This window comes from Coregonus clupeaformis, chromosome 34 (genome assembly GCF_020615455.1).
Source record: "Coregonus clupeaformis isolate EN_2021a chromosome 34, ASM2061545v1, whole genome shotgun sequence".
Classification (NCBI taxonomy): Eukaryota; Metazoa; Chordata; class Actinopteri; order Salmoniformes; family Salmonidae; genus Coregonus; species Coregonus clupeaformis.
This window is the reverse complement of record NC_059225.1, coordinates 36,715,593-36,729,707: the sequence shown is the minus strand read 5'-3', so window position 1 is coordinate 36,729,707 and position 14,115 is coordinate 36,715,593. Positions and strand designations below refer to the sequence as shown.

The 14,115-nt window shown below is 40.8% G+C and overlaps 1 protein-coding gene across 1 annotated transcript in view; it reads right to left on the bottom strand.

Annotated features, from left to right (window-relative positions):
- The window catches only part of LOC121550070 (rho GTPase-activating protein 21-like), a 66,409-nt gene extending 55,354 nt beyond the window's left edge, over nt 1–11,055 (bottom strand). The window contains exons 1-2 of the mRNA XM_045210357.1: nt 10,975–11,055; nt 4,104–4,182 (exon numbers count right to left, since the gene is read on the bottom strand). Coding sequence (XP_045066292.1) covers nt 4,104–4,182; nt 10,975–11,041 — 146 coding nt within the window. The 5' untranslated portion in view covers nt 11,042–11,055. The remainder of the gene's footprint in view (nt 1–4,103; nt 4,183–10,974) is intronic.
- Nucleotides 11,056–14,115: the final 3,060 nt, after the last annotated feature.

Sequence of the window (14,115 nt, the reverse complement as noted above, 5' to 3'; positions counted from 1 at the left end):
ACATACACTTAGGTTGGAGTCATTAAAACTCGTTTTTCAACTACTCCACAAATGTCTTGTTAACAAACGATCGTTTTGGCAAGTCGGTTAGGACATCTACTTTAAGTAATTTTTCCAACAATTGTTTACAGACAGATTATTTCACTTATAATTCACTGTATCACAATTCCCAGTGGTCAGAAGTTTACATACACTAAGCTGATTGTGCCTTTAAACAGCTTGGAAAATTGGCTTTAGAAGCTTCTGAAAGGCTAATTAACATCATTTGAGTCAATTGGAGGTGTACCTGTGGATGTATTTCAAGGCCTACCTTCAAACTCAGTGCCTCTTTGCTTGAAATCATGGGAAAATCAAAAGAAATCAGCCAAGACCTCAGAAGTCTGGTTCATTCTTGGGAGCAATTTCCAAATGCCTGAAGGTATCACGTTCATCTGTACAAACAATAGTACGCAAGTATAAACACCATGGGACCACGCAGCCATCATACCACTCAGGAAGGAGACGTGTTCTGTCTCCTAGAGATGAACGTACTTTGGTGCGAAAAGTGCTAATCAATCCCAGAAAAACAGCAAAGGACCTTGTGAAGATGCTGGAGGAAACAGGTACAAAAGTATCTATATCCACAGTAAAACAAGTCCTTATCGACATAACCTGAAAGGCCGTTCAGCAAGGAAGAAGCCACTGCTCCAAAACCGCCATAAAAAAGCCAGACTACGGTTTGCAACTGCACATGGGGACAAAGATCGTACTTTTTGGAGAAATGTCCTCTGGTCTGATGAAACAAAAATAGAACTGTTTGGCCATAATGACCATCATTATGTTTGGAGGAAAAAGGGGTAGGCTTGCAAGCCGAAGAACACCATCCCAACTGTGAAGCACGGGGGTGGCAGCATCATGCTGTGGGGGTGCTTTGCTGCAGGAAGGACTGGTGCACTTCACAAAATAGATGGCATCATGAGGAAGGAAATTATGTGGATATATTGAAGCAACATCTCAAGACATCAGTCAGGAAGTTAAAGCTTGGTCGCAAATGGGTCTTCCAAATGGACAATGACCCCAAGCATACTTCCAAAGTTGTGGCAAAATGGCTTAAGGACAACAAAGTCAAGGTATTGGAGTGGCCATCACAAAGCCCTGACCTCAATCCTATAGAACATTTGTGGGCAGAACTGAAAAAGCGTGTGCGAGCAAGGAGGCCTACCAACCTGACTATAATTAAAAGAAAAGGATAGGTCTCCCCCATGAGACTCTCTCCAGGATACTGTCTCCAACCACACAGAAGTTACCTTACTTACCCCAGTCCTCTCTCGTGTGCTGCCCTTCTGGCAGCTTTATGGGCCTTGCACAGCTGGTGAGCAATCCGCCCTTAATTACTCACCAGCTCCCAATCAGCCCCAATTAGTCCTGTCCGGGGAGCCCGTCGAGACCTGGCACGTCCAACAGGTGGAGCCACCGCCTTGTGATGTATACTACCTCTGTTACCAGGCCTCGACGAGTCTCACCCTGGTGGCTGACCTGCTGTACGCCACAATATATACACATACATATAGACATACATACGTACACATACATATACATTTCCTTTTTTAAAATATATTTCCCTTTGTTACTTTCCAACCCCACCACACCTTCCCTAATTGGAGTAAACTAGTGAACAACAATGCTTAGGCCTGTCAGTTACACCAGCTCTGTCAGGAGGAATGTTACAAAATTCACCCAACTTATTGTGGGAAGCTTGTGGAAGGCTACCCAAAATGTTTGACCCAAGTTAAACAATTTAAAGGCAATGCTACTAAATACTAATTGAGTGTATGTAAACCTATGAACCACTGGGAATGTGATGAAAGAAATAAAAGCTGAAATAAATCATTTTTTCTACTATTATTCTGACATTTCACATTCTTAAAATAAAGTGGTGATCCTAACTGACCTAAGACAGGACATTTTTACTAGGATTAAATGTCAGGAATTGTGAAAAACTTTTAAATGTATTTGGCTAAGCTGTATGTAAACTTCCGACTTCAACCGAGCTAATCATACTATGTCCGTGTCTGATCTGTGTAAACGTCTTGACCCAACCCCCTGATCTGCCACAATAAATAAATATATATATATATATATATATATATATATATATATATATATATGCGAGAAAAAAAAAACATATGGGGGATTGGAAGTGATGCAGACAATTACATTGATGGAAGTTACAATCTATCTGCAATATTAAAGCTGATCTACCCCCTAAAAAAAAAAGTATAGAGTAAAGGGTCGGAATACTTACATAAATTTGATATTTCCGTTTATTGTATCATTTATTTTGCAGAAATGTCTGAAAACCTGTTTTTGCTTTGTCATTATGGGGTATTGTGTGTAGATTGATGAGGGTGAAAAAACAATTGAATACATTTTAGAATAAGGCTGTAACGTAACAAAATTTGGAAAAAGTCAAGGGGTCTGAAATACTTTCCGAAGGCACTGTAAGTATTCACACTCCTGAGTCAATACATGTTAGAATCACCTTTGACAGCAATTACAGCTGTGAGTCTTTCTGGGTAAGTCTCTAAGAGCTTTGCACACCTGGTTTGTACAATATCTGCCCAATATTCTTTTCAGAATTCTTCAAACTCTGTCAAATTGGTTGTTGATCATTGCTAGACAACCATTTTCAAGTATTGCCATTGATTTTCAAGCAGATTGAAGTCAAAACTAACTCAGCCACTCAGGAACATTCACTGTCTTCTTGGTAAGCAACTCCAGTGTAGATTTGGCCTTGTGCTTTAGGTTATTGTCCTGCTGAAATCTCCCAGTGTCTGGTGGAAAGCAGAATGAAGCAGGTTTACCGCTAGAATTTTGCCTGTGCTTAGCTCCATTCCGTTTATTTTTTATCCTGAAAAGCTCCCCAGTCCTTAACGATTACAAACATACCCAAAACATGATGCCGCCACCACTATATTTTAAAATATGGAGAGTGGCACTGAGTAACGTGTTGTATTGGATTTGCCCCAAACATAACACTTTGTGTATTCTGGACAAAAACTTAATTGCTTTCCCAATTTTTTTGCAGTATTACTTTTAGTGCCTTATTGCAAACAGGATGCATGTTTTAGAATATTTGTATACTGTACAGGCTTCCTACTTTTCACTCTGTCAATTAGGTTAGTATTGTGGAATAACTACAATGTTGTTGATCCATCCTCAGTTTTCTCCTATCACAGCCATTCAACTCTGTAACTGTTTTAAATTCCTCATTGTGAAATCCTTCCTCTGCGGCAACTGAGTTAGGAAGGACGCCTGTATCTTTATAGTGACTGGGTGTATTGATACAGCATCCAAAGTGTAATTAATAACTTTACCATGCTCAAGGGGATATTCAGTGTCTGCTTTTCTTATTTTTACCCACTTACCAATAGATGTCCTTCTTTGTGAGGCACTGGAAAACCTCCCTTGTCTTTGTGGTTGAATCTGTGTTTGAAATTCTTAAATTCTAAGACCCACAAGTCCTCTGGAGGAGATTGAATATAATATCCATGATCCAGAAATGGAGGTTACAATGTGTCAAATAAAGTGTTACCGTTTTATTTGACGATTTATTATTTCATTCCAAGTCATCATCTCATCTCTACAGAGCTGCTGCCTATGCTGTCTGACAAAATCAAAATGTTTGTAGTTCTTCAAAGTAAATAAGGTATACTTTGATGACTGCTGAATACCAACTATACGTCACTTAGAAAATCTATTTTCAGGTAGAGACACCACTTGATGCAACTTCTCTATCCCTCTCGATCACACGTTCTTCGGTCTCTCCTCTCCCTTTCTGTGTTTGCCCCACAAAGACCGGACAAGTGGGTGCGCAACGGATTATGGTAATTGTAGTTATTTACCACGTTCTCTGCACTAAACTATGTAAAATATTGGCCTGTTGGAAACTACAACTCCCTACTACATTGCACAGTTCGGGCTTGATCTGATTTATCTCTAGAGAAACTGCTCATTGCGCTCACAGAAAAAAATTGGATTCAAATAATTTAACCTTCATCGCCCCCTCATCGTGTAAAACTCCATGACAGTGAGATTTATAAGAGATGCATGCAGTCCCTTACCTGTTCTGTATCAAGGCGATCACTTGAGAGTACATCTTTCCAATTATACTTTCTCCGTTCACCTTTACAATCCGGTCACCTGAAGGGAAGATAATTAACGGTCCCGCTTTATTTGAAGTGCATCTGATGAAGGCTTTATAAAGCCTTCATATAGGCTTCATAAGCACTACATAGATGCTTCACAAATCATTTATAATCGTATATCATGCTCTATAAAGATTCCTAATGTGGCATAGCTGTGTGACATAACCATCAATTTATTTGTTCACATTTAATATTTTATACATTAAATATTGTTATAGATTATTTGTGACCCATTCATGCAGCACTTATGAAGCCTAAATGAATGCTTTATGAAGCCTTCATAAGATGCACTTCAAATAAAGCAGGACCGAATTAACATTGAAAGCACATTGAATGTCTCCAATGGACACATAGCATATGACAGAAAAACACAATCATCAACAGTACATGCAGGGACACGATTGCAACTACATATGAGAATTATAAAATGTGTTCCTCAATGTGGCCCATGTCATCTTGGATAAGGATGTAGCTCCCTGTACTGTACCATTTCCCCTCAGACAGATAAGACTGTGTTGGGATCAAAGGGGAATAGCGACACTGCTGAAACGTGTTTACACTAAACCCTACTGTACGTTGGACTCTTTGGCTACGTCTCAAATGGCACCCTATAGGGCTCTGGTCAAAAGTAGTGCACTTTATAGGGAATAGGGTGCAGTTTAGGAAACAGGCTTTTCCATTCACGTTTTCTGAAGATGAGATCTAGGAAGTCGGTCGAGGGATTTGAGATAATTGTGGGAAAACCAGTGCACTCCCCTTTCCCAGGAGAGGGTTTATTCAGTGATGAAAAGAGAGAGCTAGGCTGTGTCTGTCTGTGCCACTTAGCTGCCATGTAGCCAACCAACAGCGCTGAGACCACAGTGGCATTGTATGCATATTTTGTGACCACATTCTGATTTGGTTTCAATGAAACTAAATGACATGGCAAACCTTTGATTTGACAACAAGCAATTAACATACACTACCGGTCAAAAGTTTTAGAACACCTACTCATTCAAGGGTTTTTCTTTATTTGTACTATTTTCTACATTGTAGAATAATAGTGAAGACATAAAAACTTTGAAATAACACATTAACAATCATGTAGTAACCAAAAAAGTGTTAAACAAATCAAATAATATGTTATTTTTGAGATTCTTCAAATAGCCACCCTTTGCCTTGATGACAGCTTTGCACACACTTGGCATTCTCTCAACCAGCTTCATGAGGTAGTCACCTGGAATGAATTTCAATTAACAGGTGTGCCATCTTAAAAGTTAATTTATGGAATTTCTTTCCTTCTTTAAAAAAAATATATTTTGTAGGGGGTAGATCAGCTTTAATATTGCATATAGATTGTAACTTCCATCAATGTAATTGTCTGCATCACTTCCAATCCCCCATATGTTTTTTTTGCGCAAAGTTTACATACACCTTAGCCAAATACATTTAAACTCAGTTTTTCACAATTCCTGACATTTAATCCTAGTAAAAATTCCCTCTCTTAGGTCAGTTAGGATCACCACTTTATTTTAAGAATGTGAAATGTCAGAATAATAGTAGAGAGAATAATTTCTTTCAGCTTTTATTTCTTTCATCACATTCCCAGTGGGTCAGAAGTTTACATACACTCAATTAGTATTTTCGTAGCATTGCCTTAAAATTGTTTAACTTGGGTCAAACCTTTCGGGGAGCCTTCCACAAGCTTCCCACAATAAGATGGGTGAATTTTGTAACATTCCTCCTGACAGAGCTGGTGTAACTGAGTCAGGTGTGTAGGCCTCCTTGCTCGCACACGCTTTTTCAGTTCTGCCCACAAATGTTCTATAGGATTAAGGTCAGGGCTTTGTGATGGCCACTCCAATACGTTGACTTTGTTGTCCTTAAGCCATTTTGCCACAACTTTGGAAGTATGCTTGGGGTCATTGTCCATTTGGAAGACCCATTTGCGACCAAGCTTTAACTTCCTGACTGATGTCTTGAGATGTTGCTTCAATATATCCACATAATTTTCCTGTTCACTAGGCATGGGTAAGACCATAAGCAACTAGGTAAACTGGGATAATACTAAAGAGTTAATCAGGGTGATTTTTCCACAAATAGACAGGTATTTACCTTTTCATGGTAGCAAGATCTTATCTATTTTTGCTAACTTTCTATTAAAATGTATTGGAGTGAGATCATTTATTTATTTTGGGAAATGTATTCCGAGTATATCCACATCACCATCAGACCATTCTATTGGTAAACTACACGGTAATGTAAAAAATTGTATTTTTTAGTGATCCAATATCATAACTTGGTTGTAATTCAGAGAGATCCTTTATGAGGCTGTGGAGGGATTCAAGTTGTGGATTTAAAAGAAAACATTAATCATCAGCGTACAATGACACCTTTGTTTTTAAGCCTTGGATTTCTAATCCCTTGATAATATTGTTGGATCTGATTTTAATAGCTAACATTTCGATGGCCATAATAAATACATATGACGATAGTGGACAACCTTGTTTTACTCCTCTTGACAGTTTAAAACTTTCTGAGAAATAGCCATTATTTACTAATTTACACCTAGGGTTACTATACATGATATTAACCCATTTTATAAGAGATTCTCCAAAATTGAAATGCTCCAGGCATTTATATATAAACTCCAGTCGTACTTTATCAAAATCCTTTTCAAAGTCAGCTATGAATAGCAGGCCTGGTTTCCCAGATTTTTCATAGTGTTCTATTGTTTCCAGTACTTGCCTTATATTATCTCCAAAGTATCTTCCATGTACAAAACCTGTCTGATTAGAATGATTAGGTTAGGGGCCTGCAATTATTTTAATGGACATGATCTTTATATTTCCTACTTGTATCCTGTTTCAAAAATAATGAAATCAGACCTTCTTGAGTGTCTGATAACCTACCATTCACATAGGAGTGGTTAAAACATGCTAATAACGGTCCTCTGAGTATATCAAAAAAGGTTTGGTATACCTCAACTGGTATGCCATCCAACCCTGGAGTTTTCCTGGACTTAAAGTCTTTAATTGCATCCAGAAGTTCCTCCTCTGTAATTTCACCTTCACATGATTCTTTCTGTATGGCTGTTAATTTTACATTATCAATAGAAAAATATTCCATACAATTAGCTTCAGTTAGAGGAGATGGAGGCGACTGAAACGAAAACATATGCTTAAAGTACTTTGCTTCCTCCTTCAAAGTATCATTTGGTGAATCATGGGTGACTCCGTCATTTGTAACCAGTTTCAGTAAATTATTTTTGGTAGCATTTCTATGTTGAAGATAAAAAAATAATTTGGTGCATTTTCCCCCATATTCCATCCAGTTTGCTTTATTTGTATAATATATTACACTTGATCTTACTTGAATAAGTTCATCCATTTATTTTAGTTTTTTTCTCTAATTTATTCTTAGCCTTTATGTTACAGTTTTTATTGCTATCTATCTGTTCTGTTAGACCTTCTATTTCCTTTGTTTATGAACTCTTTTGACATAAATTGCTTTTGTTTTCGAGATGAGTACTGAATTGCATGGCCTCTAAAGGCACATTTAAAAGTGTCCCATACAATAAGGGGATTTGCTGTACCTATGTTACGATGGAAAAATTAAGTTATAAATTCCTCTGTCCTAGTTAAAAACAAGTTATCATCCAATAGGCTTTGATTATATTTCCAATATCCTCGCCCATGTGGAAATTCAGTAAGAGTAATGTATATGCCAATTATATGATGGTCTGACCGCATTCTGTCCCCTATCAACACTTTTTAAACTTTTGGTGCCAACGAGAATTACATAAGAAAGAAGTCAAGACGACTAGCTAGACTGAGTCTCCGCCATGTATATCTCACTAGGTCAGGATATATACGGTGAGGGAAAAAAGTATTTGATCCCCTGCTGATTTTGTACATTTGCCCACTGACAAATAAATTATCAGACTATACTTTTAATGGTAGGTTTATTTGAACAGTGAGAGACAGAATAACAACAAAAAAATCCAGAAAAACGCATGTCAAAAATGTTATAAATTGATTTGCATTTTATTGAGGGAAATAAGTATTTGACCCCCTCTCAATCAGAAAGTTTTCTGGCTCCCAGGTGCCTTTTATACAGGTAACGAGCTGAGATTAGGAGCACACCCTTAAAGGGAGTGCTCCTAATCTCAGTTTGTTACCTGTATAAAAGACACCTGTCCACAGAAGCAATCAATCAGATTCCAAACTCTCCTCCATGGCCAAGACCGAAGAGCTCTCCAAGGATGTCAGGCACAAGATTTTAGACCTACACAAGGCTGGAATGGGCTACAAGACCATCGCCAAGCAGCTTGGTGAGAAGGTGACAACAGTTGGTGCGATTATTCCAAATGGAAGAAACATAAAATAACTGTCAATCTCCCTCGGCCTGGGGCTCCATGCAAGATCTCACCTCGTGGAGTTGCAATGATCATGAGAACGGTGAGGAATCAGCCCAGAACTACACGGGAGGATCTTGTCAATGATCTCAAGGCAGCTGGGACCATAGTCACCAAGAAAACAATTGGTAACACAATACGCTGTGAAGGACTGAAATCCTGCAGCGCCCGCAAGGTCCCCCTGCTCAAGAAAGCACATATACAGGCCCGTCTGAAGTTTGCCAATGAACATCTGAATGATTCAGAGGAGAACTGGGTGAAAGTGTTGTGGTCAGATGAGACCAAAATGGAGCTCTTTGGCATCAACTCAACTCGCCGTGTTTGGAGGAGGAGGAATGCTGCCTATGACCCCAAGAACACCATCCTCACCGTCAAACATGGAGGTGGAAACATTATGCTTTGGGGGTGTTTTTCTGCTAAGGAGACAGGACAACTTCACCGCATCAAAGGGACGATGGACGGGGCCATATACTGTCAAATCTTGGGTGAGAACCTCCTTCCCTCAGCCAGGGCATTGAAAATGGGTCGTGGATGGGTATTACAGCATGACAATGACCCAAAACACACGGCCAAGGCAACAAAGGAGTGGCTCAAGAAGAAGCACATTAAGGTCCTGGAGCCAGTCTCCAGACCTTAATCCCATAAAAAATCTGTGGAGGGAGCTGAAGGTTCGAGTTGCCAAACGTCAGTCTCGAAACCTTAATGACTTGGAGAAGATCTGCAAAGAGGAGTGGGACAAAATCCCTCCTGAGAGGTGTGCAAACCTGGTGGCCAACTACAAGAAATGTCTGACCTCTGTGATTGCCAACAAGGGTTTTGCCACCAAGTACTAAGTCATGTTTTGCAGAGGGGTCAAATACTTATTTCCCTCATTAAAATGCAAATCAATTTATAACATTTTTGACATACGTTTTTCTGGATTTGTTTGTTGTTATTCTGTCTCTCACTGTTCAAATAAACCTACCATTAAAATTATAGACTGATCATTTCTTTGTCAGTGGGCAAACGTACAAAATCAGCAGGGGATCAAATACTTTTTTCCCTCACTGTAGCCCTATTTGGTAAAAGACCAAGTCCATATTATGGCATGAACAGCTCAAATAAGCAAAGAGAAACGACAGTCCATCATTACTTTAAGACATGAAGGTCAGTCAATACGGAACATTTCAAGAACTTTGAAAGTTTCTTCAAGTGCAGTCACAAAAACCATCAAGCGCTATGATGAAACTGGCTCTCATGAGGACCGCAACAGGAATGGAAGAACCAGAGTTACCTCTGCTGCAGAGGATAAGTTCATTAGAGTTACCAGCCTCAGAAAATGCAGCCCAAATTAATGCTTCACAGAGTTCAAGTAACAGACACATCTCAACATCAACTGTTCAGAGGAGACTGTGTAAATCAGGCCTTCGTGGTCTAATTGCTGCAAAGAAACCACTACTAAAGGACACCAATAATAAGAAGAGACTTGCTTGGGCCAAGAAACACGAGCAATGGACATTAGACCGGTGGAAATGTGTCCTTTGGTCTGGAGTCCGAATTGGAGATTTTTGGTTCCAACCGCAGTGGCTTTCTGAGATGCGGTGTGGGTGAATGGATGCTCTCTGCATGTGTATTTCCCACCGTAAAGCATGGAGGAGGAGGTGTTATGGTGTGCGGGTGCTTTGCTGGTGAAAATGTCTGTGATTTATTTAGAATTCAAGGCACACTTAACCAGCATGGCTACCACAGCATTCTGCAGCGATACGCCATCCCATCTGATTTGTTTTTCAACAGGACAATGACCCAACACACCTCCAGGCTGTGTAAGGGTTATTTGACCAAGAACGAGAGTGATGGAGCGCTGCAACAGATGACCTGGCCTCCACAATCCCCCGACCTCAAACAAATTGAGATAGTTTGGGATGAGTCGGACCGCAGAGTGAAGGAAAAGCAGCCAACAAGTGCTCAGCATATGTGAGAACTCCTTCAAGACTGTTGGAAAATCATTCCAGGTGAAGTTGGTTGAGAGAATGCCAAGTGTGCAAAGCTGTCATCAAGGCAAAGGGTCGCTATTTGAAGAATCTCAAATATAAAATATATTTTGATTTGTTTAACACTTTTTGGGTTACTACACGATGCTATATGTGTTATTTTAAAGTTTTGATATCTTTGCTATTATTCTACAATGTAAAAAATAGTTTAAAAAATAAAGAAAAACCCTTGAATGAATAGGCGTTCTAAAACTTTTGACCGGTAGTGTTGAAGTGAATGTGGTCTTGAGAATCCACAAGCTCCAGGGAATTTAATCTATATTGTGTGGTCAAATCAGTGACACAAAACATGATTCATGAGCTTTCCTCTGAAGCCTGACTGTTCTCCAGGGTTAAAGCGTGAAGGCCCAAATGCCGTTACCTGTACAGAGTCCAGCTCTGTGGGCGGGGCCTCCCTCCTTCACTTGCTTGACGAAGATGGTGTCCATTGGTTCCAGCCTGTTCCTCTGTCTCCCTGGTAACGACAGGAGCAGAAGCGCACAAGGGGTCAGGTCACATGCTTGGCAGAGCCACAGCCAGAACAGATTTACAGTATTATTAGGGAATATCACTACTAGCATTAGAACTAGTAATACTACATACAGTGCCTTCAGAAGGTATTCACACCCCTTGACTTTTTCCATTTTGTTGTGTTACAGTCTGAATTTAAATTGAGATTTTGTGGTACTGACCTACACACAATACCCAACAATGTCAAAGTGGAAAACATTTTAAAGCTGAAATGTCTTGAGTCAATAGGTATTCAACCCCTTTGTTATGGCAAGCCTAAATACGTTCAGGAGACACATAATAAGTTCCATGGACTCACTCTGTGTGCAATAATAGTGGTTAACATGACTTTTTTATGACTAACCCAGGCACATAATTTCCTGTAAGGTCCCTCAGTTGAGTAGTGAATGTCAAGCACAGATTCAACCACAAAGACCAGGGAGGTTCTCCAATCAAATCAAATCAAATCGTATTTGCCACATGCGCCGAATACAAGAGGTGTAGACATTACCGTGAAATGCTTACTTACAGCCCTTAACCAACAATGCATTTATTTTTTAATAAAAAAGTAAAATAAAGCAACAACAAAAAAGTGTTGAGAAAAAAAGAGCAGAAGTAAAATAAAATAACAGTAGGAAGGCTATATACACAGGGGGGTACCGGTGCAGAGTCAATGTGCGGGGGCACCGGCTAGTTGAGGTAGTTGAGGTAATATGTACATGTGGGTAGAGTTAAAGTGACTATGCATAAATAATTAACAGAGTAGCAACAGCGTAAAAAGATGGGGTGGGGGTGGGGGGGCAGTGCAAATAGTCCGGGTAGCCATGATTAGCTGTTCAGGAGTCTTATGGCTTGGGGGTAGAAGCTGTTGAGAAGCCTTTTGGACCTAGACTTGGCGCTCCGGTACCGCTTGCCATGTGGTATCAGAGAGAACAGTCTATGACTAGGGTGGCTGGAGTCTTTGATAATTTTGAGGGCCTTCCTCTGACACCGCCTGGTATAGAGGTCCTGGATGGAGGTCGGTCAGGGGCCGAGCAGTTGCCATACCAGGTGGTGATGCAACCAGTCAGGATGCTCTCGAAGGTGCAGCTGTATAACTTTTTGAGGATCTGAGGACCCATGCCAAATCTTTCTCCTGAGGGGGAATAGGCTTTGTCGTGCCCTCTTCACGACTGTCTTGGTGTGTTTGGACCATGATCGTTTGTTGGTGATGTGGACCCAAGGAACTTGAAGCTCTCAACCTGTTCCACTACAGCCCAGTCGATGAGAATGGGGGCGTGCTCAGTCCTCTTTTTTTTTCCTGTAGTCCACAATCATCTCCTTTGTCTTTGTCACGTTGAGGGAGAGGTTGTTATCCTGGCACCACACAGCCAGGTCTCGGACCTCCTCCCTATGGCTGTCTCATCATTGTCGGTGATCTACCACTGTTGTGTCGTCGGCAAACTTAATGATGGTGTTGGAGACGTGCCTGGACATACAGTCATGGGTGAACAGGGAGTACAGGAGGGGACTGAGCACACACCCCTGAGGGGCCCCCGTGTTGAGGATCAGCGTGGCAAATGTGTTGTTACCTACCCTTACCACCTGGGGGCGGACCGTCAGGAAGTCCAGGATCCAGTTGCAGAGGGAGTTGTTTAGTCCCAGGATCCTTAGCTTAGTGATGAGCTTTGAGGGCACTATGGTGTTGAACGCTGAGCTGTAGTCAATGAGTAGCATTCTCACGTAGGTGTTCCTCTTGTCCAGGTGTGAAAGGGCAGTGTGGAGTGCAATAGAGATTGCATCATCTGTGGATCTGTTGGGGTGGTATGCAAATTGGAGTGGGTCTAGGGTTTCTGGGATAATGGTGTTGATATGAGCCATGACCAGCCTTTCAAAGCACTTCATGGCTACAGACGTCAGTGCTACTGGTCGGTAGTCATTTTGGCAAGTTATCTTAGTGTCCTTAGGCCCTGGGACTATGGTGGTCTGCTTGAAACATGTTGGTATTACAGACTCAGTCAGGGTCATGTTGAAAATGTCGGTGAAGATACTTGCCAGTTGGTCAGCACATGCTCGGAGTACACGTCCTGGTAATCCGTCTGGCCCTGCGGCCTTGTGAATGTTGACCTGCTTAAAATTCTTACTCACATCGGCTACGGAGAGCGTGATCACATAGTCATCCGGAACAGCTGGTGCTCTCATGTATGCTTCAGTGTTGCTTGCCTCAAAGCGAGCATAGAAGTGGTTTAGCTTGTCTGTTAGGCTTGTGTCACTGGGCAGCTAGCGGCTGTGCTTCCCTTTGTAGTCTGTAATAGTTTTCAAGCCCTGCCACATCCGACGAGCGTCAGATCCGGTATAGTACGATTCAATCTTAGTCCTATATTGACTCTTTGCCTGTTTGATGGTTTGTCGGAGGGCATAGCAAAGAAGGGCACCTATTGGTAGATGGGTAAAAAAGCAGACACTGAATATCTCTGAGCATGGTGAAGTTATTAATTACGCTTTGGATAGTGTATCAATACACCCTGTCATTACAAAGATACAGGCGTCCTTCCTAACTCAGTTGCCGGAGAGGAAGGAAACAGCTCAGGGATTTAACCATGAGGCCAATGGTGACTTTAAAACAGTTACAGAATTGAATGGCTGTGATAGGATGAAACTGAGGATGGATCAACAATATTGTAGTTACTCCACATTACTAACCTAAATGACAGAGTGAAAAGAAGGAAGTCCGTACGGAACAAAAATATTCCAAAACATGCATCCTATTTGCAATAAGGCACTAAAGTAATACTGCAAAAAAATTTGGACAAAGAAATTAACTTTTTGTCCTCAATACAAAGCGTTGCCCTGAATACAATCCAGCAGAACACATCATTGAGTACCACGGAGTACCATATTTTCAAGCATGGTGGTGGCTGCATCATGTTATGGCCAAATAACATGATGTCAAGCTCTGTCAAGTTCTGTCAAGTTGGTTGTTGATCATTGCTAGACAGCAATTTTCAAGTCTTGCCATAGATTTCCAAACTGC